Consider the following 20,088-nt stretch of genomic DNA (forward strand, 5'->3'; position numbering starts at 1 on the left):
GATCTCACAGTGGCAAATTCCCCCCTCTCCTTCTCCCAAGCGTTTTACAAGAGGTTGTTGCCCTGGCAAAAATATGCCAGCAGCAAGAAATAAACAAAACAGCTGCTTTGTGGAATTTCTCACCTTGAAGAAGGATTGAGTAGACTTCAACTGCTGGCCCATGAGTGCTGTAGGTCACGGACTGTGCACCTTACACAAATGCAGTGCAGATGGAAGGGTGTGGCCTGACAGCTTAGAGACTGAAGGCCTCTGTTTATCCACAGAATGGGTGCAGATCGGACAGTGGAAGAACAAGCTCCTACTCACTGCCCCACCAACGTGGCTCAGACTGTCCAAGAGTGATTTAATCAAGGGACCATAGGGTACTTCCGTCTCCATGGTCTACTCACTCCTGGGTTCCTCTGACGACTATGCTAATATGGCCGCCAACCGAGATGGTGATTCTGCGACGTGGCCACCCATCCTCTACCAACCCGACTGACACCCCCAGCTCACTTGAGCTACACCACCAAACCACCAGTGCATTTCACAACCAGCAGCTTGGCCAGGCGATGGTCTGGGTGACTGCCAGCCAGCTCTGGGTTTGAACAGATGGTCTAACTGTGTGACCCACGAGTTGTCTGCTGAGCCGGAGAGCACAGCATTTCCTTTCTCTCCTGGAAACCCCGCCCACAACACGGCTGTGAGCACGCGTGGCGAAAGGGCAGTGGAGGAGCTGCGAAAGGCAGGCAGGAGCTGTCGGCCTGTAGCTGTGGCTGCACAGGAGGACATGGAATGGCAATGTCATGCTGAAGACCATCAGAGGAGGGAGGTTCTGGAACAGCCTCCCAGTAGGAGGAATGGGGGCAAACCACGCAACTGGTGTCAAGTTGGAGCTCAATATGTTTATCGTCAGGATCATATGACCAGGTTCCCTGCAATAGCAGGAGACTGGACTTGACGAGCCAGGAGGTCCCTATCAGTCCCATGTCTTACCTCAGCCACAGTCAGGATGAAGTACATCGAAGGGTGCTGGGGATCAATCCCCTCCAGCTTCATCCCCACCTTGAAACCGTTCTTGTGCTGGGCGACTGACTGGTACTGAAAACAAGAGAGAAATAGACATGCTCCAATCACCCATCACAGCCCATTGCGGGACGGAGTCCTGGGGTTAACCAATGGGTTTTTTTGCTTTTTAAAGCCATTCTCTGTTTTCTGTGGTTTTATTTCTCTCATTGCCGACAGGACAGGAAACACAACAGTACAGCTTGCCACGCATGCTCCCCTGAGCACTCCCTATTGCCCAGCCTGGAGATGAGCCTCCCCTAAGTATAGGGGTGTTTGCAACTGGAGCTATGGGCTCATCTCTTGCCCAGACAAGGGCAGGAAAGAGCGGTTCGTAGAGTGAATTAGACTCACGTTTTCCCAGCCAGTGGGCAGATGGTGAAGGTCGGGGTGGGGCAGAATCAAGGGGAAGGAGGAGAAGGGCATTGCCAGGGCCATCACTCTTTAGGGCATTTGCTGAGCAAACAGATTTCGAGTGGGGGGAAAAGGTCAAAAAGGGGTCGGCTAGAGCAAAGCTGGAGAGCAGCAGAGGATTGGGCATTGCTCACAGCTAGGAAAACAGGAACGAGATGGAGAGGGGACAAGAAGAGACAAAAGGAAAGCCAGGAGAAGAGGAGGCATCAGGAAAGAAAATCCCAACTCACGCCCTGGAACAGATTTAAAGGGGCAGCAATGGCTTTCTGCTCCTCCAGGTAGGACGCCCAGGACCAGCCTTCTTTCTTCTCCTCACTGGAACCTGAGCTCGGCAAAAACGCACACACACGCCAGTCAGAGACGCGGCTGAAGATCTGGTTAGTTTGCATAGGAACCGACCCTTGAGATGGTCCAGGCAAAGGGAAAGGCAGACCAGCTCCCCCCACCTCACCCCAGAGTGCATCGCACAGGGTCCTTCACCAGCCTCCAACCGCTTTCACCTGCGTTCGGAGACGGGGGAAGGCAGAGGTGGGCCTGCCCAGTGAATGACACACCTTGATGAAAAGGGCTGTATCCTGCTCTCAGTGACCTGCTCCCATCCCCAGTGACCTCAGGCACCGCCCTCCAGGCGTAACACTGGGCCAAAGCCCTGTCTGTCCATCTGTTCAGCTGGAGGGGGGAGATGGAAAGCCATCTCCCATGCAGACCAGACCCAGGCCAGTCTTCTTTCTATCCCTTTACATGGTGCCACTGCCTATAGTGAGGGGCCCAGGGTCAGGCAATAAGTCCCATTCCTTTTAATCCAACCAAAGGTTCAGGAACAGCTATAAAAACAACAAGAGGGAGTCCCCAAAGCAGCCAGAGACAGGCCACCTCCATTGGCTCAGGGGCTAACCAATTGGCAAGGCTGAGTGTGAGTTGCTGCATTTGTACTGGCATGTGCCTATCTGAGATGTTTATCTGGCTCCGGTCACAATTTTTAACCCATTAAAGACCCCTGGGAGGAAGGCAAGTGCTACTAGACCCATTGCACAGAGGGGGAACCAAGGCACAGAGAAACTAAGTGACTTGCCCAAGGTCATAGGAAGTCTATGGTAAAGCAGAGATTGAACCCAGGTCTACCTAACCACTAACCCAGCATCCTAAGCCCTGGGCCATCCATCCTCTCTTCACTTGGGGAGCTCTCTGGTGGGAAAGGGACTATAGGAACCCAAATCTTAATACTATCAGTAGATGCATTCAGAGACTAGACACGGGACTAGGCAGGTCTGAACCAATCTGGCAGTTCCTATGGCTAATCATCCATGCGATACAAGGTAACATCATTTCGCACGCACGGCCTCCGGTGGCATCATGAGCTACAGGAGTGCCCCCCCACCGGGATGTTGTCACCTGGACGGTGAGCAGGTCACTGCAGCTGTCTTTTACCCACCTGTAGCTGCTGCTGCCTGGGAAGCAGTGACTAGAGACTGCTCTGCCACACCCCTTACCATGCTGGTTCATGCTCCACTCTTCGCTCTCCGTGTTGCTGATGGTGGGGTCTCCCGCCGAGTTCTTTCTCTCTTCCTGCTTCTCCTCCTAACCATGAGAGTACAGAGAACTGATGTCAGTCACTCACCAGCCTTGTAATGTCTCAGACCTTCTTTGATTATGACAGTGCTCAAGAATTTCTGGGTACCCAAATCCAACAAACGGACAGCCAAAAGGATCTGGCTTGTGAGTAGACCGAAGCAGTTGGAGCGGGATTTGGGAGTGGATTTGAAAGGACCTCACTAAAGATGGATTTATTGTGGGCAGTGCCATCTTATTTTTTCGGCCAGTTGGTGCTTTAGGCCCCAGAACACAGCATCTGGGTCAGAGAGGCAGATGCGCTCTGTCTTTTAAGGGTAGTTTCTTGGTGTTTCATGCTCACGAGGCCAGGGTTCTCACGGAGCTCAGGGCTGGGGGTTGAAGTGTTCAGCATTCACAATCGTGGCTCGGTTTTCAAGAGTGCTCCGCACCCAACGTCCACCCAGGCGCAGAGTCCTCTGAAAATCTGGCCCAAGACTCCACAGTACTCGAGGGTCGGTCCCTTTGAATGTCTATTTCTTCCTCTCTCTTTCCGCTCTTTGGAGTTAAGTTGTCAGTTTCTGATTAATACGTGGATGTATAATTGATAGAACACTGACAATTATAAATAAAAAAAGGGGACCACAAACACACACACACACAATGGCAGGGCACCCTAGCCTCTCCACTGACAAGTATCTGTGTGTGGTCTTGTCCCCTCTGTGCCGTCCCTCTCCCCTACCATTTGCTCTGATTCATACTCCTCCTCCTCCGAAGGGCTCTGGTAATCCTTTCTTTTCCGTTTTTTCACCGGCTTGAGGATTTCGGTGGCATTAGTGCTGCCGGCAGAGTTCTCCACTATGACAGACCTGCAGGGGAGAAGGGATTGTAAGGCCCATCAGCAGAGAAGAGCCACGCTACACATTGGGATGTCAGCAAACTTGGTTTGAAGGGGCCTGGCAGGGAGGGAGGTTGTGTGGCCAACACCAGTCTGAGAAGCAACCAATCCCTCCCCAGTGCCTATACACACGTACACACAGGCACAAACATATATGCATGCACACACATACATACACGCACGCACACACACACATGGTTCCTCATGATTAAAATGAGCAATCTGCCAAGAACATGTGTCTTCATGAGGTCAAAATTAAGAGATAAGCCTGAACCAAAATCCTGCATCCAAGTATCCTCGAACTTTGGGGTGTCTGAAATCCAAATCTGAATCCAGATCCAAATAGACTGATCTTTGTAACGGTGTGGACCGAATGCCTTGATCCAAGTAACCCAGAATGACGGGGCACTGGAGATCCAGATCTACATGTGGTGGCCTGACCTCATCTGTGAGCTGGGAAATCAGATGAGGGAAAACGTGTCCTGCGGGGACCAAGGTGAGGACGCCTTTCCCTGGGGAAGCTTCTCATAGTGCCAGGCGCAGCCCACTCCTGCACTGAGACCATAAACAATCTGAGTGAAAGCTTGGCCCCACTGAAATCAATAGCAAAACCCGCCCTGACTTCAACAAGCTCAGGGGCATCCTGCGCGTTTGCTTATAGAATAACCTGCCCACAGGAACAAGAGAGGGGTCTCCCAGCCCACGGAGAGACACCCCATATCCCCCTCTCTTCTAGAGAACAAAGGCTGGTCTGAGAAAGAGGGTTTGGCTCAGAGCGTTTCTCCCTAAAGGTGCAGGTTCTTCTTCCCCAACCCGAAGTGGCGTCTCCTTTACCTTTCCTTGAACTGCCGATGACAGTGTTCGCTGCAGAATCCCCTGCCCTCCCGGGCCCCCTCCGACACATGTCTCCGGCCGCAGGTATCGCAGTGACACATACCCTCTGCTGTCGGCAGCTTGGGCTGCTCGGGCACGTCTGTGTCAGGAGAGAGTGAAAGGGAAGTGAACTCCAACGGGAGAGAGCCGCCGGGGAAGGAGAACAGTACAGATCAGAAGACACCTGCCTCCCATGCAGTTCGAGGGTGGGCGTGGCACCACACACATACTCTGGGGAGGCTGAAGCTCTCTTGCAGACCTACCCCGGGGCAGGATTGAGGGAGGCACTTTGGAAGCAGGCCCTGTAGTCAGCAGGTTCCCAGAGCCAGTGTGCAGCTGATTGCTGGGCTGGGCTTGGACAGGATGGACCGTCTCACTCCTTAGCAAGAAGATAACGCGGTACAGAGCGGGAGAAAGCCCCATGGAATCTCTGCCTGAAAATGATGCATTGGTTCCAGCTGGCCACTGGGGTTTGGGGACAGGGCAACAGGTCTGTTGGGCTACTGGCCCTCCAGAAGACACCAACGACAAGCGGATAAAGGAGCCTTCTGGATTTCCCATGAGGGAAAGCCAAACACCCCTCTATAGGGGCAGAAGTGGGGATCTTTCTGGAGGGGTTGGGAAGGCAGAGCTCTGGAGCCCACTGTGACTTAGCTCACTCCCACCCTCCCTTTAGGGTCTGAGATGACTTCAGAGGAGAGCCACCAGCAGAAACCCACCCTCCCCATGGCCCCGTGTGACAGAGATATTAACATCACCACTGACACGAATACCACTTCCCCATGCTTAAAGACATCAGAGCCAAAGAGAGCCAGTGCAAGCAAGCGGGACTCCCTCAAAAGCTCCCCAGCCCTGAGCCCACCCACCAAGCCACAGGTAAGAGGAAGTGCTGTCTCTTCCCAGCACTCTCCAAGTCATGGTGCCCAGCAGGGCGCCTAGAGCCAAAATCGTGCCAAGCTAGCATCCTTACCCTGAGCAGCAGCTGGATTGTCCCTGCTGGTGGGCGCCACCTCCAACTCCCCATCTCTCTCCGCATGACCCTCCTTTAGAGGCTCCACAGGGGGGATCTTATCCGCACTCACCACTTTCAGCGTCCCATATTCATTTATCCGAAACTGGGTTATTAATGCGCACACACAAAAGAGAGGAAAGATAAAAGTGTAATCCACTGGGGAGTGTGCCACAGGTCCCCCTTTGGGCCCACCCACAAGGGATGGGAGTCTGGGACAGCCCCAGCTAGGAAGCCTTAGCTCAAGTTGTAGCAGCTTGTGATTTTTAGATGTGAAGGTTCCTAGTTCAATCCCCAGTGTGTCAGCCAAGATGGCGGCCATCACAAAAACATAAGGCATGAAGGACTAATGGACTCAGACATAACATTGGTGACCCATCTGTTCATGAAGGTCAACCCTTCCCCTGGTGCTGGACATGCCAGGTCAGCCCTAGCAGGTGAGAGAGGGGCAAAGAACAGCATGGGGGTATGGGAGCTGTGGGGTCTCCACCCAGCCCTTTCACTGACCTGCTATTCAACCTCAGGGAAAGCTTTTCACTGCCATGGAGACGGCAGGGTTTGGCCTGGTGGCTGACACAGCAGGGAGGGGCAGAGTGCTGTCCGGAGGCTGGGACGGCCCGGAGGAGGCTGGCTGAGGTAGTGGAGGGGACGGGGTACACCGGTTACTGTAACAGTCTAGTCACCGCAGCTGTGTGTTGTGCGTGGATCACTAGCACTGAGCTACCGAGCCAGCCCCAGTAGGTGCTTAGCATAAACACCAGCCGAACTACCTCTAAAGATAGTCCTGACAGGACATGCTTAGGCCAACATTTCAGTGGTGGGTGCCATGGTTTGGCTTGCAAAAGCATACACGCACTGGTGCCACCGCTGTGCTCTGAAAGGCCACTGGACCATACAGAGCCAGTGACGTCTGCTCCTTCAGCGTGTGCAGTTACCTGTTCGTGGGCACACCTGCAGCATCCTCCATCCAAAGGCTGGCCAGGGATTTAAAGGGTCCCCTCTCATTCTCAGCTAATGAGGAACAGGCTCAGAAGATAAAACCCTAGGGATGAACCTGGAGGGCAGGAGCCCAAGGAGATGCTCTTACTGCCCTCATAGGACAGCAGCTGCATAACCTGCCAGTTCATAATTCTCCATGGACGCGCCCAGCCGGGGTTAAGGGTGCTAGTGTACAGAGGTCTGGCTTCCCCCCACTTACCCTTAAGTTGCTGCCAGGCAGAGTGGCCACCCCATCTTTCCACTCCAGCACCCGCACAGTATTGCAGGTCTGCACCCCGCTGATCTGGGGGATGACGGTCGCCGTGATCGGCTCGTTCCCAGCCCCCCTCTCCAGTCTCTCGGCGCCTGCGCTTCTCTGCGGCTCCCGGGGAAATCGCTGGATCTCTAAGGTACTGGCGGGGAGGTTGATGGTGGTGGCGTTTGCTGGAGAAGGGTGAAAAGGTAAAGAGGGACAAACACTTGATATACATGCAGCAGGCGCGGGGCGAGGCAGCAGCCAAATACAGCACAAGGGGGTGAGGGATACCAGGCACACGGTCTGCGCTCACTCTGTTCGCACACCCGACTCTTAGGTTTGTGCCAGGGGTTTCCTTGAAAGGTGTCAATCCGCTGGGTCTGACCTGCCTTACAGCAACAGCTACTTGTTCTGTGTCCTGCAGAATCAAGCCCCAATTCTGAGCTCAACACATCTCAACGGGGGGAAGGGAGCTGCATGCCACCTCTGCAGCCCCCCATTGGATTCTGGAGGGACACAGAGCAGGAGCTGCAATGGGAGAAGAGCAGAGAGGAGGACTGAGGGCCAGGTGGAAGTAGGGAAGCGGGGGGCTGAGCACTGAACTGTTCATTGGGTTCCAGTTAGGAATAACTACAGGAATAACAGGGCCTGATTCTCCTTTACACTCACACCCACTCTGGACCTTAATGCGGGTGCCAGTTACAGCTACACCTGTAAGGCCAGCACAGTGTAAAGGGCCCCAGTGCAAATGAGAATCAGGCCCAGGACATTTTAAACTTCATCTACACCAGTTAGAACCAGCTGGATGAGCACTGGGCCTCTGTCCCTTCCAGCCCTCTGAGTCTGCTCAGCACCCCCATAAGGGCCAAGCTGCAGCTGCGCTCCCGGAAAGGTGTCTGACTCCCTGGGCTAGGGAGCACACTGGGCACAGGCCTGCGCCTGAACTGCTGCAGAGCCGCAATGGTTGGGAACAGCAAATTACATCCCAAGCTAATGAAAAAACAGCAGCTGCTCCTCGCAGACAAAGGTGTGGTCACAGCAACCCAGGTTTTGGTTCCTTCATGGCAGGACTGCTGCAATGGAAGCCACCCAGATTCCCTGATCTGCCCCAGCTGCTCTGCATTGCTCAGATGGTGGAAAGCAACCGTATTCAGGCTGGAGGCGGCCAGTGGAGAATCCCTCCTGCGCAGGGTAACACGTGCAGGTGTAAAGCTGGCAGAAGTGGTGCAGCCACCTCCAGCAAAAGGGGATGGAGGTAGCGTGCTGCGGGCCATAGAATCATAGAAATGTAGGACTGAAGGGACCTGGAAAGGTCATCTAGTCCAGGCCCCTGCACTGAGGCAGAACTAAGTATTATCTAGACCATCCCTGACAGGTTCTTGTCTAACCTGCTCTTAAAAACCTCCAATGACAGTGATTCCACAATCTCCCTAGGCAATTTGTTCTACTGCTTAACTACCCGGACAGTCAGGAAGTTTTCCTAATGTCTAACCTAAATCTCCTTTCCTGCAATTTAAGCCCATTATTTCTTGTGCTGTCCTCAGTGGATAAAGAGCACAATTTATCACCCTTTTCTTTATAAGAACTTTTTACATACTTGAAGACTGTTATCATGTCTCCCCTCAGCCTTCCTTCCTCCAGAATAAAGAAACCCCATTTTTTCATGGGAGGTCATGTTTTCTAGACCTTTAATCATTTTTGTTGCTCTCCTATAGGCTTTTTTTTCAATTTGTCTACCTTTTTCCTGAAGTGTGTCACCCAGAACTGGACACCAGTGCTGAGTAGAGTGGAAGAATTACTTCTAGTATCTTACTTCCAACACTCTTGATAATACATCCCAGAATAATGTTTGCTTTCTTTGCAACAGTGTTACACTGTTGACTCATATTTAGCTTTTTTTTTCTTACATCATTTTGTATAAGTGCAACTGATTGTTCTTTCCTATGTGGAGTACTTTGCATTTGTCCTTATTGAATTTCATCCTATTTATTTCAGACCCTTTCTCCAGTTTGTCAAGATCATTTTGAATTCTAATTCTGTCTTTCAAAGTGCCTGCAGCTTGGTATGATCCACAAACTTTATCAGTGTACTCCCTATGCCATTATCCAAATAATTTATGAAGACATTGAACAGAACTGGACCCAGAACAGATCCTGGAGGGACCTCACTCAATATGGACTGTGAACCATTGATATCTACTCTCCGAGTATGGTTTTCCAACCAGTTGTGGACCCACCTTATAGCAGGTTTGTCTAGGCCAGGGGTGGGCAAACTTTTTGGCCCGAGGGCCACATCGGGGTGTGAAACTGTATGGAGGGCCGGGTAGAGAAGGCTGTGCCCCCGAAACAGCATGGCCCCCACCCCCATCCACCCCCTCCCACTTTCCACCCCCCAACTGCCCCCCTCAGAACCCCTGACCCATCTAACTCTTCCTGCTCCTAGTCCCCTGACCGCCCTCTCCCAGGACCCCCCGCCCCAAACCACCACCCCCCCGGGATCCCACCCCCTATCCAACCCATCATGCTCCCTGTCCCCTGACAGCCCCCCCGGGACTCCCATGCCTATCCAATCCCCCCTGCTCCCTGTCCCCTGACTGCCCCCCCAGCCCCTATCCAGCCCCCTGCCCCCCGACAGGCCCCCCCGGGACTCTCACGCCCTATCCAATCCCCCTGTTCCCCGACCGCCCCGCCCCAGAACCTCTGCCTCATCCAACCGCTCCCTGTCCCTGACTGCCCCCCGGGACCTCCTACCCAACCCCCTCACTGCCACGCACGCAGGCATGCCACTGCCACCCCCTTACCATGCCGCTCAGAGCGGCTGGAGCTGGCAGCCCTGCTGCCTGCACGGCCGCGTGGCTGCGGGGTAGGGTGGACAGCAGGGGAGGGGCTGGGGGCTAGCCTCCCCAGCCAAGAGCTCAAGGGCCAGGCAAGAGGGTCCCTTGGGCCGGATGTGGCCCGCGGGCCATAGTTTGCCCACCTCTGGTCTAGGCTATGTTTCCCTAGTGTGTTTATGAGAAGATCATGTGAGAGACCTCGTATCAAAAGCCTTACTAAAGACAAGATATATCACATCTGCAGCTTCTCCTCTATCCACAAGGCTTGTTACCCTGTCAAAGAAGGATGTTATGTTGGTTTGTCATGATTTGTTCTTGACAAATCCATGCTGACCGTTAGTTGTTATCACCTTATTATCTTCCAGGTACTTACAAACTGATTGTTTGATTCTTTGCTCCATTATCTTACGGGGTACTGAAGTTAAGCTGACTATAATTCCTTGGGTTGTCCTTACTCCCCTCTTTACAGATAGGAATATATTTGCCCTTTTCCAGTCCTCTGGGATCTCTCCCATCCTCCACGAGTTCTCAAAGATAACTGCGAATGGCTCAGAGATCTCTTCAGCCAGTTCCATAAGTATTCCAGGATGTATTTTGTCAGGCCCTGCCGACTTGAAGACATCTAACTTGTCCAAGTAATTCTTCACTTGCTCTTTCCCTATTTTAACGCCAGATCCTACCCCGATGTTCATTGTCCGATCACAGCTAACCGTTTTGGTGAAAAACAAACAAAAAAGGCATTGAACACTTTGGCCATTGCGGTATTTTCTGTCATCGCCTTTCCCTCCCTCATTGAGTAATGGGCCTACTGCATCCTTGGTCTTCCTCTTATTTCTCAGATGTTTGTAAAATATATTTGTATGGTAGAGCAGAGCTCTCCTGCGTCTCTCCTTCACTGAGGTGAGTTAGAGCAAGGCTTCAGCTGCTCTAATGTCCACCAGGGCTTCCAGGCAGCTCTTCCCTGCCCCTCCATTTTGTGTAGGCAAAGCTTGGGCTGCAAATTCAGCCCAGCAACTGAAGTTGGCCCTGAATGCAATGGCCCAGCTGCTAAGTCAAAGTCTGTAAGGACACCCCACTGCTCTGCACCCCGTCCTGGCTCCCTGGTCCTTCAAACCCCTCAACAGGCTCCATGCCAGCTTCCTACTGGAAACCCTTGCTCGGTCTTTCTGCTCCACTCCAAACTACTGCAAATCAGGCATCGGGCTACTACCTACACCCAAGATGTACGTTGACAGGGATGAGCCAAGCAGCCAATCATACTAACTGGCTGGTGGGGGTTAGCAGCACGTGGGAACCATGCTGGATCATCCCCCCCCCCAGGTGCTAGTAAACATCCACTTTACCCCTGGGAACTGTGTTGGGAACCACTTTGACACAGGAGTTCTGGGAGAACCACCAGCTCTCCAACGGCCAGGAACATCTCCAAGGAGGCACAAGTCACCCCATTGGCCAGAAGACAGAGAAAACCTAAGGAAGCACCTCAAAACCCTTCCTAGCAGGGATCACGCTCAGGGCTTATGCTGCACAACTGGGTACAGGAAGGAGGGAGATGTGGGGGAGGAAGTGAAAGAAAGATGGGATGGGAGTGAGAGTTAAAGGGGAGGGAGAGAGCGTGCAAAGGGGCTGTGGGGGAGGATATGGCCTACATAACTGGGCTGTAGAGTTATGTACACCCATATCCAAGGGCTCTGATCCCCCCATAGTAGCCCTGACAGTGAACCCCAGGTGCTGTTACCTTGCCAGCACCCTAAGATGAGGGGACAGGCATGCCCTCAGCTTCCCTGGCTTGCGGTGTATCCATTGGATGGATCAACACAAGATCTTAAACAAGACTAACACTTACAGCACAAACATGCCCAGAACGCCATCCCGGCCCCAAGCCCTGCTGCGTGTCCCATGGGGGAGAATCTGCTATGCAAATATTTCCTACAGTTTACAAGCCTATTATTGTAAGTTGCCTTCCCCTTCTATGGTTGGTCTACGTAGAAGATAACAGCCTACTGCTGCTGTCTAATGGAGGTGCTCTCGAGGCTCAAGTGGTAAGAGATCCATCCCAGAGGAGCAGGAGGTGGTGACTCCATGAATGGAGGAAACATCCTAAGCTATTTGGAGAAAGGAAGAATAGTTCCATAGTTATGGCACTAGTCTAGGTCTTGGGAGACCTGAGTTCAAGTCCCAGCTCCGCCACAGACTTCCTGAGTGGCTTTGGGCACGTCACTTAGTCTCTCTGTGCCACAGCTGCCTTTCTGTGAAATGGGGGATAATGGCACTGCCCTGCCTCACAGGAGCGTTGTGAGGATGAACGCATTCAAGATCGTGAGGCACTGCAATACTGTGGTGATGGAGGCTGTCTAAAGTACCACTGATAAATACTCAACTGCCGGCGCCTGGAACACATACCTGGGATGATGAAGGCAGTCGCAGGCAGGTGTGCGTTCTGCACTGTGTTCTCGTTGGCGACAAGATGGACGCTGACCTCCCCGGCGGCATTCCCTTTGGTGCTTCTCATGACCTCCATTTCCGCTCTGCCATCCATCACCCCCTCTGGGCAAGTGTCATAAACCTGGAATCCAACCAGCAGGCGTGGAGGCCAGTTAGAGCCTGGGTGGTACGACCTCAAGGAGTTGGAACACGAGTCCCAGCAGGAGTCAGTCGGACAAACAGCGTGAGAACACTAACTATGGGTGGCTCATAGGACCACCAGTCCCACTCTCCCCCAGCAGGCGCTCACACGATAGACAACAGCATGAAAGTCATGGCTTTCCCTCAACCATTGCTCAGTACATGGTACCCAAGGCCCTGCTGTCAGACCAGGAGAGGACACGGCTTTTCCTGGCATTAGGGACAATTCTTTTTAAACAGCTTGATTCTTTTAATTGAATGGTTAGGAAGACTGAGCTTTGCTACGGCGCTGGATTTAAACCGGGCTCTACATAGAGTCCCTCGTCCTGGGCTACATTTCCTCTAAGCTGCATGGATGCGTAGCAGGCTATCAAGGGCCGCGCAGACAGGGAGAGGTGCCTCTGCCCCAGCCCTGAAGCTGCCGCGGCTGGGGAGAGGCATCTCTCCCCTGGGCCTGGGCCTGGCCCTGGCCCCGGCCCTTGGCTGCTACAGTGAGAGAGGGCTGGGGGGAGTCCTCTCTCCCCACTGTAGCCCTGGGACAGCCAGCACCCCAAACCCCTCATCCCCGGTCCCACCCCAGAGCCCACACCCCCAGCCGGAGCCTAACCCTCTGCCCCAACCCTGAGCCCCGCCCCCACACTCCGAACCCCTCGACGCCACCCCTGCCACACATCACCTCCATATTGGTGCACATAACAAAATTCATTCCGCACATGGATGTAAAAAATTAGAGGGAACATTGGTCCTGGGAGAGAGGCCTATATGTCAGTGACACTATCAAGTTTCTGACTGGTCCAGCAAGATCAGACTTATTTAGTTTAAGAATTTCAGAGAGGATGACAGATAGGGAGGGTGATATTAGCCAAAGGCTGCATGCCAGTCAGATCTCATCTACAAAATGGAGATAATAATAGGCCAGGAGTACGGGGAGGGTAAACTAATTAGTGTAATTAAAGAATGTTCCTATTCAAATGAAAGTTGCAATGGAAATGCGAAGATAAAATAATAAAGAGCAGGAACAGTGGAAGGGAACAGAGATCTGCAACAGGTCATAATCTAGAAAGCACGGATTCCGCAGAGCAGAAGTGTGTGTGAAACAGATAAGGGTCAGGGGCAACATTTTATTAACATGACGCTCTGTTAACTAAGGCCTTGTCTACCTTACAAACGGTTTGCCAGTATAGCTATACTGGTGTAGCAATACCAGCAAACAAAAAACCTAGTGTCGATAAAGCTTGTACCAGCAAAAGAATTATTTTGCTTGTATAGCTTAAACCAGTTCCCTGAATGGGTGAGTAACACAGCATCAACACTGGCACTGTACCGGTAAAACATATGGAATACGTCATTCGGGGAGGTGGTTTTCAGCCACTGAGAGGAAGGGTATTATTGACAGGACTCAAAACTGAGTGTGGACACATGCAGAGATATGCCAGAATAAGGCATGTTTACTGGTAAAGCTTTCTAGCACAGAGCAGACCTGAAAAAGCTAGTCCAGCAAAAGGATTTTTCTGCCAGTATAACCATGTCTATCTACCAAGGGAGTATCCTGGCATGGCTATATAAATTAGGGGGGTGATTTTTTCCAACACCGCCATGCCAGAGAAATTTGCTAGTATAGACCAGGCCTAAGAACGGAAAAGATAGCCACTGTCAGGGCATCCAGCGGATAACGATGACCTGGAAATTGTGCTGATGTTAGGGAACATCAATTCAGGGACGGGGCACCTGAGAAAGCGAAGACAGGACAAGGCTACCTGTTTTCACACTTGGTTATGGGGGGGTGCTTCGTATTCCCTTAGAAGGCTCGTAAGGTCACAGCTGTTCAGAGCTGGACTCAGGAGGACATTTGCACTACATAACAATTACAACTTCATTGAACCTACCACATCGTGAACATCTTCCTCTTTGCCAGTAGAGGATGCTCTTTATAGTAACAAACTCTATACACAGACATAAATAGATATATTTATCTTATTACACGGAACTCTCACACCGACTTTCTTCCTATAGTGGACTTGAACAATCTCAGTTAACAATATAGTCTTGCCACTCTGAGCCAACTTTACTATAGGAGCTCTGGGTTCAGATCCCGGCACTTACACCATGTTACATCTAAAAAATATGCTATAGAGCTCAAACAGAAGGTGGGGGCTTAATGTAAAAACAATTCAGTGAGGCTCTCTGGACTATGCCATGCAGGAGGTCAGGCCAGATGATCACAACAGTATCTTCCAGCCTTTAAAAAAAAGAAAAAAAAAATCGATGAACAGCTGGATTCTGGAACCTATTTGCAGAGTATAACAACAACTTCACTAACATAAAAGCTTCTGAACAATAGTGCATAGTCTTGTGTGCCAGCAGGTGGTTTTTGTATGTTAACTAGCTGTGTATCTTTTATATGCAACAGCAACGCACCTCGTTCTTTGCAGAACAAGTGGCGCTTGCAGCAAGGCAATTCAGCCAGGTGTTGGCAAATTAGCGCCACTGCAGGGCTTGGGATTTTATTTTATCTCGTTTCCCAAGGTTTGAAGATGTATTTGTGATAGTTGCAAGAAGAATGTAAAAGATAAGACTGGACGGTGCACTCTTTTATCCCTTTAAACTGAAGATTTGCTCTAGGAGTGAGGAAGGAGAATATCCAGCTACAAGGATGCAGCTCAGTTCCTGGATCAAAACATACAGTCCCCACCCAATGGAAGATAAAGACTCTAAAGATGCTCCTGGGGGAAATATTTAATGGACACTATCAAGCATCAGGGGCCAGATTTTACAAAAACTCCTAAGTGAGGTAGGCACCCAACTCCCATTGAATGTCAATGGGAGTTAGGCACCTACCTGCTTAGGTGCTTTTGTAAACCCCACTAGGCACCTATCTGCGTCATCAGGCAACTTTGTGAATCTGTCCCCAGATCAGCTACTTAGGTTTTGTGAATGAAATGGGTTTTACTAATCCAGGTCCACTATTTTTAATGGTTGTGAAAGGTATGAGATTTCTTTATTACTATTATTGAAACAATTGCCCAGAAGGAGAGTCACGTCACCAAACCACAACAACATCTTATGCTAGTGCAGGAGAAGTCCAAGGGAAAAGGACTACAAACAGAAAGCAAAATAGACCAGTCTAGTTTCAGTATCCAAGCTGAGAGATACGCAGGCTGGAGGAGTGCAACTCACCTCACCCTGGTGCAGAGGGCCAGCATGTACATACAAAATCAATTTTAAAAAAAAAGTAATATTATCATAAGAAATATCTTACAAAACCCTGACGGGCTGCAGTGGGACTGAAGCGATGCATGGACATTGGCTAGCCCACTGCAGGGGTTGTATTTCGCCCTCAACCAACAGTACTCATTTTGATTAGGAACTCTCCTAGTTAATATTTTTCCCTTTTAAACACCTAATAATAAATTTAGATTTAGATTTTATTTCCCCCAAAAAATCATTAAAATAGAGTTCAAGTCGAAACAGTCCATTGTGCTTCCTGTTACGACAGCGAAGTTATAAATAAAAGATATGAAAGTCAGGACATGTGGAGTGAAAGTTCTGCAAACAACCATCCCAACGGTCACCTTCCCCTGCCCCCCCCCGCCACCGCCCCCCGCCCCCTCCCCGCGCACCACTCACCTAACAGGGACACAGATCTACAGAAAACGTGCAGCTAAATCTTGAGATTACAAAAAGTTCAGGTGACACTCAACACCTTCCTAGATTTGGGGGGGTGGGGTGTAAAATCCAGCAGGACAGGACAGGATAGGCTGGGAGACATAGCCACTTCACACCTAAGAGAGGGTCATTACAGCCAAATTTGTAAAACTGGGGTTCAGTGTTGCCAACTCTCACAATTTTACCACAAGACGAACAATAATTGCTGGTTTTTGTAACTCCCCAGCTAATGGAGTCACGTGAATATACAACAGAACCTCAGAGTTATGAACTGACCAGTTATTAACCACACACCTCATTTGGAACCGAAAGCAGGCAGTCAGGCAGCAGCAAAAACCAAAAAAAAAGCAAACACCATACAGTGCTGTGTTAAACATAAACTACTAAAAAAATCAAGGGAAAGCAGCGTTTTTCTTCTGCATAGTAAAGCTTCAAAGCTGTATTAAGTCAATGTTCAGTTGCAAACTGAACAACCACAACATTTTGTTAAGAGATACAAACAACCTCCACTCCCGAGGTGTTCATAACGCTGAGGTTGTACTGTACGACAATCTCAGCTTTCATTTCAAAAGAAAAGTTTCCAACTGTGGTGGAGAAAAGCCGGAAAATCATGGACCCTAAAGACTCAAAATCCCCTGTATTTACTTATTTTTAAATGTCTCCTGATTTCTGAATGCTTGCTAAAGTCCTAGCAATGTAGCCTTATCATTAGCCGCATCTCTTCATTTCACTCATTTGACTGCAAATGAGTTCTCCACACCCACATCACCATGTGGGCCATGAGGGTAAAGGTACATCTCAGGCCTGTTTCCAATGCATGGAAAGCAGACAGGTTGCTCAGGCTGAGTGTGTTTTGGTGCTGTATAAATGGTGCGTTCTGTCACAAATGGCCTGGAAGGGTGGACGGTAGAGCTGTTATGAGACCAGTGAGAAATGGTACTTGGATCCAACTGTATCATATGAGAAGGGAGGATTTGTGGTCGCTACTGGAAATGGACAGGAGGTTATGCCAGGGCTGCAAGTGATCGCCGGGACAACTCTCCACCTTAGCTGTCAATTTGCATTTTCATACCTGCGTCAAGTGGAGCTAGAAACTTACTTATAGGACATGAAAGCTAATATTAGCACTGATGTGCAGTGGGTGACCATCCAAATTCATCAGCTGAGGCCCCGCTTCAGCAAGGTATTTAAATACCTGCCTCACACAGTGTTGCCAACTCTTGTGATTTTATTGCAAGTCTCACACTACTTGGGGATTTTCTTAGAGACCCGGCTCCTGGAGCCAGGTGACTCCGTGAGGGTCTCAGCTCTTTTATTTAAAGGGAGTTTCTGGCCTCATGGTTGTAGAGAAAATGTGACTCCTAAACACTCAGAACCTGAAAGGCAAATATAAAGAACCCAGCTTTTTTTTTTTCTTTTTTTTAATAATCTCATGATGGGAGGGAGGGGGGCCTGAATCATGATTTTTGAACACTTGGGGTCGACAAGACCACTTTAAAAATTATTTCAATGGGGTGACTCATGCTTAAAGTTGGACACCTACAAGTCACTTGCTGGTTCAAGGACTAAGCGTGCACTTGGCAGAGTTGGTTTTGTTCAGCGTTTCATAGCAAATAGGTCTATAATAATCCACACAATTTTTCCCCTCCACCCAAGAATAACTGAAGCACCCACATTGGGGCTGAAATCACAGAATCATAGGACTGGAAGGGACCTCGAGAGGTCATCTAGTTCAGTCCCCTGCAGTCATGGCAGGACTAAGTATTTTCTAGAGCAGTGCTTCTCAAGCTATCTGATGTGGGGGGCCCAGCAATTTTTTTCCCCAATGTGCGCGCAGACCAGCAGCTGATGGCTTGCAGACCGGCACTGGTCCGCGGACCACCACTTTGAGTAGCACTGATCTAGATCATCCCTAACAGGTGTTTGACAGGCCTCACTGGCTTCAGCAGAGCCAGGATTTCACACTGCATGTGTCTAAACCAAGCCATATTAGATAAAACATGCCTCCAAATCAGCCAGAAGATGTTTCCAAAACCAAAAGAGCTCTCCCATCTCCATCTCGAATTCACGGTCCCCAACTGACTTACATTTGGGTAACAATTTAAATAAACTTTTCTAGAGCCTCAGACCAACGGGCATTTCTCCAAATCACCTTTAAAATAGCCCACTGAAGCCAGTTGTTTTCAATTACACGCACTCAGCCCCCTGCAGTGCTAACCCGGCAGCAGGAAGTACCTGCAAAAGTGGAAATGACTCTAAACCAGTGGTTCTCAAACTATTGTACTGGTGACCCCTTTCACATAGCAAGCCTTTGAGTGCGACCCCCCCTTATAAATTAAAAACACTTGTTTATATATTTAACACCATTATAAATGCTGGATGCAAAGCGGGGTTTGGGGTGGAGGCTGTCAGCTCGCAACCCACCATGTAATAACTTCACAACTCCCTGAGGGGTCCTGAGCCCCAGTTTGAGAATCCCTGCTCTAAACAAATGCGAAAGTGACTTTCTTGAGTTTTACTCTCTAAACTGAAATAAATGCAGGAAGTAAACAAACAATTACAAATGAATTAGGATTTCAAAATTCTTCCCCATTTAATAACATAAGGACTGGAATTATTAGCGCCATTGGTCAAGGTATTGTTTACAAATACATGATTTTCATAGGGACCGTGACTTTTAATCTCAAAAACGAACAAATTTCTCATGGCAGATGTCTGTTTGTTTGTTTCAGGTGGAAAGTGGCATTCTGAGGAAGGTGGCAGGGCAAGTGGGAACAGCAAGAGGCTTACAGAGGAAAGCAAGTGACCCATTCCCCCCAAAACACTTACTTGAGTATAATGCTCACTGCTGTTACTCCAATACTCTGCATGGTATGAAGCCAACAGGACGGTCTGTTCCTGCGAGCAGCTGTGCAATCAGGCCTTTAGGGAACCCATCATGGGTATTAGTCAGGGCTAGTGACTCCAAAGGAACTACTTGTGGGTGGCTGGATTGGAGGGATTGCAGGGGGGAATCCTGCTTTCACTGAAGCCAGTGGCAAAACATAACTTAAATGGGTGCAAGATTGGGCTCTAAACCCTTGATTATTATAGAAGGTCCACTTTGATTCAGAACCATTAACCTTGACGCGTTGTTGTTACTAAGCTCATTGAGCTGAGGGGATGTGGCATAGTATAGGCCAGTGCTTCTCAAACTAGAGCCACCGCTTGTTCAGGGAAAGCCCCTGGCGGGCCGGTTTACCTGCCACATCCGCAGGTTTGGCCAGTCGCGGCTCCCACTGGCCACGGTTCACCGCTCCAGGCCAATGGGGGCTGCGGGAAGGGCGGCCAGCATGTCCCTTGGCCCGTGCTGCTTCCCACAGCCCCCATTGGCCTGGAGCGGCGAACCACAGCTAGTGGGAGCCGCGATCGGCCGAACCTGCGGACGCTGCAGGTAAACAAACCGGCTCGGCCCACCAGGGGCTTTCCCTGAACAAGCGGCAGTTTGAGAACCACTGGTGTAGGCTATTATTTAGCACTGTATTTCTCTGAGCTTTGCACTAGAAGATGCACAGAAAATGGAAGGTCTTTTGTTTTTGTTTTTAAACTGTCCACATCATCGCTAAAGCTTCCCACAGAACATGGATTCTTTGTTTCTGATGATCCTATATACAGCTCATGCAGTGAGTACATGAAATCCGGCTCTTCAGATCACATAGGTGGCATTTGCTCTCCCCTCGGGTCAGCCGTGGATTTGCTGACCCACATAACCCCCAGGCAGAGTAGAGCTCCCCCAATTTGTACTGTTTGTCCTCCAAACGTTGTGGAAAAGCACAGACAATCTGACAGACAAACAGAAAGCCAAACCAGCAAGGACCACCAGAATAACAATTAACACTACACCTCTTAAACCACTGGCCTAATGTAAGCTGCAGATACTCCTATCTTGACCACTCAAGAGACCAAGA

At 50.2% G+C, this 20,088-nt stretch overlaps 1 protein-coding gene across 2 annotated transcripts in view; it reads right to left on the bottom strand.

Moving 5' to 3' along the window:
• Window positions 1-20,088, bottom strand: part of L3MBTL1 (L3MBTL histone methyl-lysine binding protein 1) — a 56,221-nt gene that overhangs the window by 30,895 nt on the left and 5,238 nt on the right. For both annotated transcript variants that reach the window (XM_037916057.2, XM_027819576.3), the window contains exons 2-9: window positions 12,254-12,416; window positions 6,985-7,208; window positions 5,748-5,892; window positions 4,739-4,877; window positions 3,749-3,875; window positions 2,949-3,036; window positions 1,689-1,780; window positions 976-1,080 (exon numbers count right to left, since the gene is read on the bottom strand). In XM_037916057.2, the coding sequence (XP_037771985.1) occupies window positions 976-1,080; window positions 1,689-1,780; window positions 2,949-3,036; window positions 3,749-3,875; window positions 4,739-4,877; window positions 5,748-5,892; window positions 6,985-7,208; window positions 12,254-12,389 (1,056 nt within the window). In that variant the 5' untranslated portion in view covers window positions 12,390-12,416. The remainder of the gene's footprint in view (window positions 1-975; window positions 1,081-1,688; window positions 1,781-2,948; window positions 3,037-3,748; window positions 3,876-4,738; window positions 4,878-5,747; window positions 5,893-6,984; window positions 7,209-12,253; window positions 12,417-20,088) is intronic.

Source organism: Chelonia mydas, chromosome 13, assembly GCF_015237465.2.
Source record: "Chelonia mydas isolate rCheMyd1 chromosome 13, rCheMyd1.pri.v2, whole genome shotgun sequence".
NCBI classification, from domain to species: Eukaryota; Metazoa; Chordata; order Testudines; family Cheloniidae; genus Chelonia; species Chelonia mydas.